Below are 14,633 nucleotides of genomic sequence, written 5' to 3'. Positions count from 1 at the left end.
TCTCCTAGATAAGCTGGAAGATCTCTGATGATGAGTCATTGTCCTAACCCAACTAGATAAATCCTCATTTGGCTAATACGATAACCCAGTTAAATCATGTTTTTCCTAAATTGGGTATTACTTTACATTCTTAGAATTGTTTTTCTTTTGAATTTACCACTAGGCAAATATTGTTGATGATTTTCAAGAATACAACTATGGAACAGAGGAAAGTTACCATACAGAAGCTCCTAGGCATGTATCTGGAACAAATGAGGTAAGCTCATTGACACTATTAAATCACAGCCCAGATTTTTTAAGCGTGTAATATTTCTAAATATACTTCACTCTGGAAGAATATAACTTGCGAGAAGTTCCATCTTTTTATTCCTTTATTGAGGTAAGAGAAACAATAGCATTGGTTCACTGTTACTAAATTAGTCCATTCAGGTTTACATGACTCTTTGCTTCATGCAGACACAAATTGATTAAACTGGATTGGCTGCTATCATTCTCTTCATTGCTCCTGGGATTGAGCAAGCTTCTCAACATGTTGTGATGAAGGGTATTCACAACATGATTTTTCTGTGAGGAGGAGACTCCTCTAAAGAGAAAATTGTATCATGAAATGATACAATTAGAATTTATTTCATCTGACCAATAATCATGCATTTTTATGACAGAGAACTTCTTTTTTTAATAGTATTTATTTTTTAAGTGTATTTATTTATTTTGAGAGAGAGAGAGATCACAAACAGGGAATGAATGGACAGAGAGAGAGAGAGGGAGAGAGAGAATCCCAAGTAGGCTCTACACTGTCAGCACAGAGCAAGATGCAGGGCTTGATCTCACAAACCGTGAGATCATGACCCGAGCTGAAATCCAGAGTTGGATGCTTACCTGACTAAGCCACCCAGGTACCCCGACAGCAAACTTCTTGAGAAAATTTAATCTTAGTGGATTTTAATAGCTATGTACATTTTCATACTTGTTAGGAGAATGATGTTAATTATTATTAAACACACTATTAAAATAATGTGTCTTAACCTTTTCATTCTTTTCTATGTAAATGTTTAAGCACATACAGGTGTAAAGGTAACAATCTTCATATTATGCATATATTATTTCATATTATACATACATTCATAATACTCATATTATCCATAATATATTTATATTATTACTCATATTATTAAAAATATTATTCATAATGTATTCATATTGTGCGTACATTCATAATATTTCATATTATGATATATTCGTATCATGAGAAAATGAGTGTACAATTCAGTTTAAATTTGTGAAACACCTGTCATACTGGGTATGAAGAATACCTGAATAATTTAGCTGTGAGAAGATTTATATAACATTTGTGTCAGTGAAGCAAATAAACGCAGTAGTGCATGACATACAAACACATACTTCAGAAAAATAACATTTTAGGGAGAGAACAGATTTTAAGTTTCATCTGGTCCAAATTTATCGTTTTTCAGAAATGGATATCTTGATTCAAGATGCCTATTTATCTAACCAAATTTAACTAGCTTTTTAGTTCAGAGCTATGAACATAGCAATATTCAGTTTTTGGATAACATGCATTCTCTATAGATAGTGTATCCTCTTTGGCTAAGAATACAAAAATATTATGGTTACTAAATATTTTATTTTGGTTAACAATTGCTAAATTAATCATTTAGCTGCATTTTTATTCACATGATTTTGTGTACTACTACTTATTTATTCAATGCTATTTTGTCATCTAGATTCACTATGTCTTGGAAATCAAGTAACTTAAAAAATCCACAAATTAGCAAGATAAATTATTTCATTTGAACCTCATCAAGATCATTATATGGCTAAAAATTGCATAATAAATATGATTCAGATTTATGCTATTAATAAAGAATTACTTATGTGAAAAAGATAATTATACTAGGTCTATTTTTCTGTCTCTGAGGGAGTTTTATTGATATAAAATTCCCTTGTAAGTGCATATTTATTCTCTACCCTTTATGAGATTGTGCAGTGATATATTCTATTTCATTTCTTGAATTTCGAGGCCTATAAGTTATATTTTATTTGCTTTAAAGAACTTTTAGGTGATATAATACTTCCTTATATACTATATACTCTAAAAATTGCTATGACAAGTCTCAATATTGACATTAATATTTTATTTTTGTGATTGAGAGTCAAATTTACATGGTTTTTCTGGTAGTAGTTATATTTCTTAATGATGATCTGTGAGATTTGAAAATTAAGCGAAGTTTTAACTGTGCATATTTCATTATTCAAATCTTAAACCATGAAGTAAATATAAAATTGACTAACAATTTTTTTAATGGAGCTAGCAAATACACATGTTGAGTCCATGTGAATATTTGCAGTTTATTGGGAAAAGTACTTTGAAAGCAATATTTCCTTGTACATACCAACGTACAAAAATATTGCTTTCAATGATACTGAAAGGCTATCTTTTTCAGCCTTCAGGCTTGCTTTAGTAGCTTTTAAATTGCTTCTCGTCACATTCCATCAAACTGTAATTGCAAATGCTTACCTTGCTTTACTAACAGTAAACTTCATGTTCTTCAACTCTTTGCAACTTAAATTAATAGCCAAATCCAGTTGAAGAAGTATTTACTGAAGAATATCTAACTGGAGAGGATTATGATTCCCAGAGGAAAAATTCCGAGGATACACTATATGAAAACAAAGGAATAGACGGCAGGGACTCTGATCTTCTGGTAGATGGAGATTTAGGCGAATATGATTTTTATGAATATAAAGAATATGAAGATAAACCAACAAGCCCCACTAATGAAGAATTTGGTCCAGGTGTTCCAGCAGAAACAGATATCACAGAAACAAGCGTAAGTCAGTATTACGCTCTGTGTCATTGTATGTCTTATTTTTGGAGTATTTTCACATTTATCTTGATGTCTTTTCAGGTTTAAAATACAAGTTGTGTTTTTATGTAAATTATGGATATTTATCACTACTAGGACACCTTGATAGATTCTTCCACATGGGAATCTACGGCAGTTGTATTTCTGCCTCCGCTACCAGAGTCTTCATTTGAAAGTATAATCGTGAATAGAATTGTATCCGAGTTGTATTATCATTGATAAGATTAAAATAGCCATTATTATTTGGGATAGTAAGTCTAATTTCTGAATTTTAGACTATTTTAATTTTTAATTTTTAAAAATATTTTCTGGTGATGTTCAGTAGAGGTACCATATTTATTATTATTATTTTTTTACCTTTGACCCCCTTCACCCATTTCTTCCACCCCTTACCTCCCACCTTTATTTTGTTAAATTCAAGTTGATGATACTTGCTGCTTAGTGCCTTGGAATGATAATTGAGGTCTACAGATGTCTTTAACTTTCTATAATATGTCTTTAAGAAACAATTGTTTACTCTCATTCAAGATTTGTATTAATGTTTATCATGCTTTCCTTTTTATATTTTCAGTATCTAAACTTTTAATAGGTTTCTATTTTTAAAACACGTTTTAATAGGTTGTTTTTAAATGCACTTAGATGATTAAATTTTCTTTAAAAAAAACCCCAAAAAACCTTAAGTGGTCTTATTTACTTAAAGACAGGCTGCTTGAATTTTTCACTCAACAGATAAATGGCCACGGTGCATATGGAGAAAAAGGACAGAAAGGAGAACCAGCAGTAGTTGAACCTGTAAGTACTGTTGTGAATACATTGTAAAGGTTGGTAACAATGATTTAATTTATATTATGAGCCATCATCACCTTAAATTATTATATGTTTATATAAATTAGTATATAAATTATTACATATATTATATATGTTTATAATATATAGCACATATATTATAAAAACTCTGATGTCCAAATATTTAAAATTTGCCACAAAGAAGTGTTAGTAAGGTCATTTCTGGCAAGTAACACTTCAATCAGCCAAAAAATATAGATACATGAATTTTGGAATTTGAAAGTAACTGAAATTGTCTAGTCTAATTCTCTCATTTTACTCAACGAAGGAACCTGAGACCTAGAGAGTTTAAATAACTTTGCTGAGGTTCAAATGTTGGTGGTTGAGATATAACTAGACATTAGCTTTTCTAACTTCCTTCACTTTCTTTAACTTGGCATTATCAGAAATATATTATTTGACGTAGATACTTGTTTCATATCCAGATGACATCATGTAACAAATATGAAAATATTCTTTTTAAAATCCACTTCCCGTTCTTCCATTGAAGAAAAGGTGTAGTTCACTCCAAAAGTGATTTTAAAATTCATATTAATGTTCTCACTACTCAAGATATTGGTAAAAGGCAATCCTACTGGAAAGCAATTTTACTATTGTTGTCCCTAATCAGCAACTCAGGAAAACTGTTACATTAGAACTAAAGAAAATATGCTTAACTGTTTGCCTCAAGATCATGAAAATCCATTTCAGAAATTGCAAGGACATACACATTGAAAAACTGGGTAGAGGGAAAATTAAAAGGTTAAAAAGATATGGCTCTAAGGAGATTAGTGGCTATCTACTGTATTACTCCAAAATCTGATAAATCATGCCATATATTCATCAAAGAATTTTCAAATATTTTTCAGAATGAATTTGCCCTTATTACAAAAAATTACAATCATGTTTTTAAGTGATAAAATAATTTCTGGAAGTAGAATCATAAACATTGTGGAATGAGTTTTTTTATCCTGAGATAGTACTCTATTCTCTTATCTATTTAGGAGTTTATCTCATGTTTATGCCCGATTCTTTTGCTTGGACTTTTTTCCCTTTTCCCTGAATGAAAGTGCTTAGATGCCACCTAACTTCCATTCTTTCATTCAAACAGTAAATAGTTATTAAATCCTGGCTTTGTATCAGGCATTATTCTGGGTGCCACGGAGAACTTGGTCAAACGTCTTTGTTTTGTCCTTCTTGGGAGAACTTAACATATTTTCCTTTTAGTGTTACTTTTCTGAATATTTATTCCTTTTCTAATTAGTTCACAGATTCTCTGAGGACAAGGGCTATGTTTTCTATCATTTTAAATTCCCTCTCTTCCCCATAGAAAACTGTTTATAATTGATTTTATATGGTAGAAATAGAGAATTTACTTTTTAAAATGCAATGATGCACTTTGTTAGAGCTGCTTAGACAAGAGGTTACAGGTTACATTTCCCTAGAAATGAATCTCTATCTTGTTTTATTATAGGGTATGCTTATTGAAGGACCACCAGGGCCTGCAGGACCTGCGGTATGTAAATGTGTTGAGATTATTTTCATCTTGATTTTTTAAATAATCAGATATAACATTTCTATTACATTATTGAATTTATATATTTTATACTAATTTGAGTATTGAATTATAGAGGCAAACATTTTTTCAAAGGGCCTGATGGCCTTAAATTGCTTTCTGATTTGGCTATCCAAATGTTATTCTTTTGAGAACAGTGGAATTAAATTTTGTTTAATTTCTTTTGGAGGGGGCTTCAATATCTCTGCATCCTCTAACCTCATTTTCAACTTTCTATCTGAAAGTTATGATAGTGAAAAAAAATTCTTGTTTCCATTAAAGAGGTAAAGATATATCTCAATAGATGGAGTTGAGAATTCTAAGTAGACAGTAGCAGCCTTATCTGTACTTCCAAATGGAGTGATTATCAGCTTCCATTGTCACTTCCTAGGAAGGCTCATGTTGCTCAGTGTGTCTTTATTCTCAGATAGTTGTACTGATCTGACAGAAATCTCTATCTTTTGTGGAATTAAATTCTTGTCATCTGAAATGAATATGTTATACTGATGCCTTTAAATACTTTTTATCCAGAAAATGTAAAAATGCCTTCAGGCTAAATGATTTCTACATTTCAACTTTGTTATCACATTTTTGAGGTCTAATTGTCTGAATGTACCATTTGTTCATTAAGAACTGGGAACCAACTTCTACTTCAGTGACTTTGTATTGGTGTGTTCTCCTTTCCTGTATTTCCTTGGAATATTTACCTGTACCCTGAGAGCAGCTTCATAGAGGAAGAGTTAATCTAGCTACAGAGTGGTTCCTATGTATTGTCTTTTGTCTTTTTATAGGAAGATAAATAGGGAAATTGATTGGAAGACCAGTGTATATTTATGAAATATAAAATGAGCTTTTCTTGGATTTTGGTAGGATGAATTTGCCTGAATGATAATGAGATCAGGAATCTGACTCAGATCACGGTTTGTTTCTCTATAGGGTCTTATGGGTCCCCCAGGTCTACAAGGCCCCACTGGACCCCCTGGTGACCCTGGAGAGAGGGTAAGTAAAGGGACTCTTTATAACAAAAGAATATAACATAAATGAAAATCATTAAAATGTATTCCACAAGTTAAACATGTTATCTTTCTCATGAGGGAGGAGGAAGTCTGTGAACTCAATGTGCAACATTTTGGTTAAATTTTCTAACTATAATTTTAGAAGTGAGGATAAAGAATGTGCACTTATCTACGTTATAATTAATAAGAAAACTTTTATTTTCAATAAATTGCAATGCTGAGATAAACCTGTTACATTAGATTCAGTTATTTAATCTGAATTGAAACCCGTTTTCCACAAACTGTGATGAGTATTTAGCTGGGTTCTGATAAACTGAGTTAATAAGCCTGAATTCTAATTTGAGGAGCATGTCCTGGATAACATGGTGGAATAGACCATTTGTGTTAAGTCTGTCCAAACTCTTCTTGTAAAGCCCCTTCCCTTTTTTTCCTCCATCCTTGAATAGCCAATAACTTCGTGCATGATTAAAATCCTGTGAAAGTAGGGAAACGAAAAACAACCCTTTCTAGGTATACTTACTAAAAGGAGATTAACCAAGAAAGGAGGGACAAATGCAAATTAGTTAATGTAGACTAATGTTATTAAAGGTTATTCTGTTTCTAATAAATTTGTTTTAATTTATTTATTAATTTTGCTGATTTACTTTCCTAGGGCCCCCCAGGACGTCCTGGCTTACCAGGGGCTGATGGTCTACCTGGTCCTCCTGGGACCATGTTAATGTTACCGGTATGTTTTCTTTTTTTAATGCTGTAAAGATGATTTAATATTTCATCATCTTATTGCTGAAAAGCATTGTTGAGCTGTATTACAGAGCAATTAACTAAAAACCATTGTATGTGGTAGAGATATTTGAAATCATGCAGCCTTTAGAAATTCTAGAAAATTTTATTAAAACAAAATTCTAGTAAACATCAATCTCTGTGTTAGAGCAAAGGTTTCATTATTTCATTAGGCTTTTTTGTTTGTTTGTTTGAGAGAGATTGGGCTCAAGTGAGTGAGGTGCAGAGAGAGAGGGAGAAAGAAAATCCCATGAGGGGCAGAGAAAGAGTGAGAGAGAGATAGGAAGAGAAAGAGAAGCACAGGGCTTAAGCTCACCAGAAGTGGGGCTCCAGCTAAGTCAATGCGGGACTCGAACTCATGAACTGTGAGATCATGACCTGAGGCTGTCAGATGCTTAACCAACTGAGCCACCCAGGCACCCTTCACTGTTTGATTAGACTTTGACAACAAAGCTTACAGGTTGCTCTTCGTATTTCCAGTCATGTGCTTTATCCTGAGTTGTATGATTAACATACATTTCATGTGATACTTAACATAATACTAATATGCTATTTATCACCATAGATACAATAGTTGATACTTTTAAAAGAAGATATATCTGTAGGGTCATTATTCTTTGCTCAAAAATTGTTTGACCATAAGATTGCTTTTTAAAATTGACCTTGTTCTCTGGGGGAAAAAGTGTGATTTATTTGTTTAAATGTAATAAAATTTCAAGTAATAATCATGTAGAGTAAGAAATTGACTCATGCTGCATTTGGAATTAAAATTAAGAAAGCTTTAGAATTTTAGAATTTTATGGAAGGATACAGGGAGGGTGAGTTTCTTATTATAATTATTTGAGAAACAGTAAACAAATGAGTATATCTCAAGGAAGATTTCCTCCGTGTTCATACAGATTCTAGAAGTTTTGCTCAACAAAACAACAATTGATCTATAAACACCAATGAACTGAACACACTTGGACTTTTTACAAATGGGTGAATAGATATGGGTAGCATTTGTACAGGTATAATATATGGTGACTTGTTCCAGATTTTTCAAAGATTATGGAATATAAAATTGGAAGTCTTGGGGCACCTGGGTGGTTCAGTCAGTTAAGCATCGACTTTGGCTCAGGTCATGATCTCATTGTTGGTGTGTTCGATCCTGCATCAAGCTCTGTGCTGACAACTCAGAGCCTGGAGCCTGCTTCAGATTCTGTGTCTCCCTCTTTCTCTGCCCCTCCCCTGCACACACTCTGTGTCTCTCTCTCTCTCTCAAAAATAAATAAACATTAAAATGAATGAATGAATGAATGAATGAATGAATGAGTGAATGAATGAAAATTGGAAGTCTCTTTTCTATAAATGGTAAAACATGGTCTAGGGAACTTGTGATATGGGCAGGAGAACCCCCCCAAAAATCTAGGTATCTTGATTCATAATAAAGTTATCTTGTACTTTTATAAAACCACACCATTTTCAGTAAGCAGTTTTTAATCTAGTAATTAAGGCACCTATTTGAAAATGGCTAATTTTGAGCTTCTTTATTTTCTTAGTTTCGTTATGGTGGCGATGGTTCCAAAGGACCAACCATCTCTGCTCAGGAAGCTCAGGCACAGGCGATTCTTCAGCAGGCTCGGGTAAGAAGGAATAAACATGTATTCCTATAAACTGATATATGTCAGATTGTGTGTGTATGCACATGTGTGCATGCTTGTGTGTGTGTGTGTGTCTGCACCTGGAGGATGCTACTATTATAAACAAAACACTTCTGAAAAGTGCATTGAATTTTAGCTATAAAAATTGCTAAATTATATCTATTTTTCCAGTGGGAATATTTTCTTTAATTGAATACTAAAATTAAATGATTGACCCTGGCAGTATTGCCATATATAATTCTGGCAATAACACATAAACAATAACACACATTTTTCTAAAATTTTTTCAGAGTACTGATGGATTTATACCTAGCACTTTTTCACATACAGTTTTTCTCTGCTAAGACAGAATTTGATGATTAAAAAAAAAGTAAGAGAAGAAGGTTTGAAATAATTTTTTCCTCCTAATCTTCTAAATTATTCAGGATATCCTGAACAAGCCAGCAAATTAAGTTTTCTAAGCATTATCATATAGGAAAGAATCCTTCAAATATGTATTTAAGTTCTAATTGTTATAATCTATAGTGTTTTCACAAAATCCATTTAGTTTATAGATCCTTCATGAGCTGAAAGCTTCCACTGTCTCTATCTTATACAGATTTTATACATAAGGAAATCTTATCTTATACATGTCTTATACATAAGGAAATTTAAATAGTGGACGAGGAAAGAGTTGAAAGTCATATAATACTTTTATTTGTAGTAGGGGTTTTGGTTTTTTTAAGGAAAAAGGAAATAAATGGCTCACATTTGGTATGGATACAATTACCCACTTTCTAAGTGCTATAAATCATTTCTGTGATAACTTTGTATAAATTTATGAATATATAAAATTTATCATTTGTGTATTTTATACACATATAGTTTTATTGTGTATGTGTATAAAATATCTGAAAACATAAGTGAAGGTTGCAATTCACTCTCATATTTATTTATATATTTACTAAATCTATTAATCTGCAAAGATTCCATTATTTGATTATATCCTGTATAAAGACAGAAAACTTTAAGTGTTTTTTGACCTTGGCGTAACACATCCCTAAAAATATTTAAAATAATTTGCTAATGATTCCTACAATTCATCTTATAACTTATATTACTTTCAACAAACTTAAGGTAATTATTTGAGCTTAAATGTTTTATGAGGCCATTAAATTCCTCCTTTTATTAGTCCTTTTATCCTACTTGTAAATAGGTAGCAAGCATTATAATTCCAATTTTTCAGATACTTAATCTCAAGGATTAAGAAGTATATTGTCAAAAATCTCATGGTGAGTCAGTAGTGGAACCTTGGAGATCCTATGTTTTTATCTTGTGCACTTTTCTAATATGATTTTACATATTGTTTCTATTACAGTATTATTTTTGATATCTGTTTTGATAATCTAAATATTCATCTTTTGGAATCACTAATATTCAAAAATAGCTCACCATACTAATTTAACATCTATTAAATATTTATCCTTTGTACTCCACTTGTTCCAGCTTTTCAAATATGCTAATTTCACATTTCTAATATTCAGTATCAGTAGTGCATGTGATCAATCTATCATGCCTATGATTATACAAAATGAATGTGTTTTTCTTGTAATGTTAAATTTGAGATTTGTTAAAAAGAAGTATATGAGCATATTTTCTGATCAATTTTGCTTGCTATCTGGCTTTAATTGTCAATAGTTTTTCCTACATATTGCTAGAAACTTTATTTCAAGCACCTCAAATTGTTCATCTCTAAAAGGATTTTCGATGATAATTGTGCCAACATGTTTAAGAGAAGTCTATATGTTATTGTGAAGTATGCTTCAGAGTAGAAAAATTACAGGATATTAGGTTTCTTGTACTGAAATCTATTTTAACTTTTATCATTGAATAAATCATAATAGTATACGGTACAAGATTGTATACAAGCTATAACAGTTGAGAGCAAATCTGATAGATCATTTGTCATTCTAGAAGCTTGTAATTCTTCAGTTATCAGGCACTCTTTCTAGCATGTAGCTAATATACCTTCGTTTATTATCTGTTACTTACAGGTAGTTTGTGCAAATGAATATTGTGGTTTACTATTCTTGTCCAAAAAGGGCACCCCTGAGTTTGATATACTTTATTTTCTAGATTGCTCTGAGAGGTCCACCTGGCCCAATGGGTCTAACTGGAAGACCGGGTCCTGTGGTAGGTTACTCAATATGATAATGTGTGTTTAAATTTACATAGTAGTATTTCCTTGTGCAACTTTGGCCAAACATTGTTCATATTTCTAGCTGATAAAAATAGGATATGCATATCTACCTATGCTTGATTTTGTTCCTCTATTTAAAGTCTATTTCAATTTAGTCCTCAGTAAGTTTTGATAAAAAAAAGTTTCATTGAAGAATTTTCAAATCAAATAAATACAGTGAAAAAAACAATTGAGTTACATGTCTATTAATTTTTGAAGTATAGTTATAATTTATTTGCATAACATTCCAAGTTATTAAAATTCAGTTTTACATTAAATTATTGAGACTTAATTTTATGTTAAATAGAATTTTCATTAAAAAAGAAAAAAAGTATTTGAAGTCAGTTAAATTATTCCATAATTTGGAAAGCAAGCAGGATACTTGGCTTAAACTTCAGTTTGCCTTCCATATTCCACAAAGTACTTCAGATATTAGAGAAATTAATTTGTCTTCTGGAGACTCTTGGAAAATGACAGTGTTTTATTTTTCCATACAAGCTTGCTAACAAGCTAATATTTTCCAAGTGGGTTTTAATATAAAAAATCTTCAAATATTTTGAAACTTTTACCAAATGTTGAGCAGTGTAGCAATTCACAAAAAACACAAAGGTTCTTTTCAAGTCATGTTTTTCTTTAAGGGAAAAGAAGACTGCATGAGTCAAACCTTGCTTCTGATTGATCTTACAATTAATTAAATAAATAATTTCTCTCTTAAATATTTATTTTTCTATATAAAGCTATTCCTCCTGTTCTTTCATATGATTTTATATGCTTTCAGTATGTTTTATTGAAATAATGGTATTTATAGAAATTATTACTATGAACATTAAAATCTTAACATGTGATTTACTTAGTAGACACAGCAAAATAATTTTACTCAAGTTTACATCAAGTGAATAGTCTTCTAATTATTTAGTTTGTTTTACTGATCTTATTAGGGTGATAAATAGTTTTCTTCATGTATTTTATTCAAAGGTTTGTTAATGTAGTTTACATAAACTATGGTAATCTTAATTCAGTCTTAAAATTCGTACATTTTATATATTTTGAAGGGGCATACACTCAATCATATGGGCTCATGTAGAACATATGTTCTGCCAAAGTAATAAACATGGAAGATTCTATGTTACTTAACAAAGGAAGAAATGAAGTTAATACTTCATTGTTTGTTAGTGATAACTCAAATTTACGACTGAGGAAAGTCAGCAGTATGCAAATGTTTTATAAATCTGCGGCAGAAGAATTATCTATATATTTTATTTAAAAAAAAGCTCCTGGGCCCTTAACTTGAGATTCTGATGATAAAGGTTCAGGGTTCAAAGTGGCAAACTATATTTTTAATGAGTGCACCAGGCTGATTCTTACAGTCAAGCATGTTTGGGAAATACTGCCATATGTTACATAATTTAAAAATATCAGTCAAGGATCTCTAAAACTGCATTTTCCAAAGGAATTTTCCTATGTATCATCCTGACAAGCATAAGCTCAGCAGATCTGCAGAGGGTCAGGGCAGTGATGAGCAGAAGCAGTGAAAGCATTTTCATTAACAGTTCCTGTTTTCACCACCCGTTTGAGGGTCAGCCATTCCCAGTTTGTTGGCAGAAAGGAAACATTGGCAACCATGTACACATTCTTAGTGTCAAACATCGGATACAAGACTAATTAATTTTACTACCTAAGCCTTTGTTATGGAAAGTGTTAGCTTCCTTAAATATTAAAGGTAGGTATTGAGAGAAAAACATCATATTGTTTCTTTTCAGTTTTCTCCTCTATTATCCTTTGCTCCAAAGCATCAAATTACTAGAGACTGTCAAATTCTAGAGTCTTAAAGTATTTTATATAAAAGAAACAGAGTCGGGGCGCCTGGGTGGCTCATTCAGCTAGTCATCTGACTTCGGCTCAGGTCATGATCTCACTACTTGCGAGTTCAAGCCCCACGTTGGGCTAGATCTGTGCTGACAGCTCAGACCCTGGAGCCTGCTTCAGATTCTGTGTCTCTCTCTCTCTCTGCTCCTCCCCCACTCATCCTGTCTCTCTCTGTCTCTCAAAAATAAAATAAAACATTTAAAAAAATTTTAAAAAAAAGAAACAGAGTCTACATCACTATATTAAGATACAAACATATGCATTCTTCCAATGAAAAATTCTTAATTCAATTGTTTTTTTCAATTGCTTTTCTAGACAAATGGAGGCTTATAAATATGCAAGAAACAGAAAATATTGTGGTTATTTTCGAATTCTGTTACTGTCAATTATTGCATGATAATTTTTAGAGTGTTTAGACAAAGTAATTATAATTTGTTGAGTAGGTAGTCCTTATATAGAGAGAATATAATGCAATAAATTAATTAAAAACAAATTGACTATCCTACAATTGTGTTCAACTCATTGATTCATAATCTGATTTAATGTAGAATCCCAGGTTTTCTCTTGAAAAAACTTAGTTGCAAGAATTCTTAATTAGGAGCTTGAAGGCTATTATTCTATAATTTTTAAGATTAGAATATTCCTGTTATTTGACTTTTTTTGTATTTTTTTAGGAGTCAGATTAATAGTTATTTTACTTTGGAGCCACCAGGAGGCTCTAGATAGCTAACATTTTCAGACTTAGCACAATTTTGATCTTTTTGTATGATGATTCAATGCACTATTATTTGAATATGTATTGATTTAAATAAATCAGAAACTTCTTAAACACCTAAAATATACTTGTTCAGCACAAAGTAACTATTATCACCACATTTAATTTTAATGTCCTAAAGCTTTTTAGGGGAATGGACAGTCTGGTATTTATTTTTAAAACCCACAACACTTTTATAAATTGATTTTATATTTTTTCCAGTTAATGTGCTAGGTTTTTGTTGCACTTTTTGAGTTATGTATACATTTGTAAGAAGTTTTTGTCATAAGGACTTATTCTTCTGGGAAATAAACAAACCATTTTGGGAAAAAATGCTTTGACGTTATTTCAGGACAATTATAATGATGGTGGTAGCATCTGTTCTTGACATTTTATTGCTATAGAATTCAGTGTCTGAGAAATTTCTGAGTATAAAAGCAGTAACATTTCACCAAGTCCTGGCTGTATAAATGGATTCAGCATATACCTGATTCAGTAAAAATGTGTTGCCTCTGTACTGCATCACAGCTTAATAATAAATAATGCCTTGTGTATTATCATAAGTACTGTGATGGTGCACACATTAAAGAAAATTTCAATGTGATTTCTCATGAAATTGGCTTCTGTGTAATTATGTGTAAAATGGAGACTTTAAAATACAGCTTTCACACTGAATACATTCAAAATCTGAGAAAAGATGTATTTCAATGAAACAGGACTTAAAATTTTATTGTATTAATTAATAAAATTATACTAATTTGATGAAATATATGTTGAACAGTGTTTAGCCATTTCATGTGAAAATGGTAGGGTGAAATTGGTTAGGGAATTATTGCTCAATTAAATTATTATATCCTTACTTTTTCTCTGCAGGGGGGGCCTGGTTCATCTGGTGCCAAAGGTGAGAGTGGTGATCCAGGTCCTCAGGTAAAAAAACTAATGTATTTCACTTATCTTATTTTTGACTCCGTTTTATCCAGTAGGATAATTGAAGTATCTGCCATCTGTTTTATGAGTAAAGAAATTACTTACATTACTTTTAGGTTCACATCACCTCCTTTAATTGAAAAATCCCTAGTGGCCAGTTGACT

The 14,633-nt window shown here is 31.5% G+C and overlaps 1 protein-coding gene across 5 annotated transcripts in view; it reads left to right on the top strand.

Moving 5' to 3' along the window:
• COL11A1 (collagen type XI alpha 1 chain) overlaps positions 1-14,633 on the top strand; it is a 215,235-nt gene that overhangs the window by 84,099 nt on the left and 116,503 nt on the right. For 3 of the 5 annotated variants that reach the window (XM_027058472.2, XM_053214541.1, XM_027058475.2), the window contains 9 exons: positions 164-256; positions 2,595-2,849; positions 3,615-3,677; positions 5,185-5,226; positions 6,202-6,264; positions 6,934-7,008; positions 8,603-8,686; positions 10,820-10,876; positions 14,416-14,469. In XM_027058472.2, the coding sequence (XP_026914273.1) occupies positions 164-256; positions 2,595-2,849; positions 3,615-3,677; positions 5,185-5,226; positions 6,202-6,264; positions 6,934-7,008; positions 8,603-8,686; positions 10,820-10,876; positions 14,416-14,469 (786 nt within the window). The remainder of the gene's footprint in view (positions 1-163; positions 257-2,594; positions 2,850-3,614; positions 3,678-5,184; positions 5,227-6,201; positions 6,265-6,933; positions 7,009-8,602; positions 8,687-10,819; positions 10,877-14,415; positions 14,470-14,633) is intronic. The other 2 variants (XM_027058478.2, XM_027058477.2) reach the window with 1 other exon arrangement.

Source organism: Acinonyx jubatus, chromosome C1, assembly GCF_027475565.1.
Source record: "Acinonyx jubatus isolate Ajub_Pintada_27869175 chromosome C1, VMU_Ajub_asm_v1.0, whole genome shotgun sequence".
Taxonomy (NCBI): Eukaryota; Metazoa; Chordata; class Mammalia; order Carnivora; family Felidae; genus Acinonyx; species Acinonyx jubatus.
The sequence above is the reverse complement of the archived record's forward strand: the minus strand, read 5'-3'. Positions and strand labels throughout refer to the sequence as shown.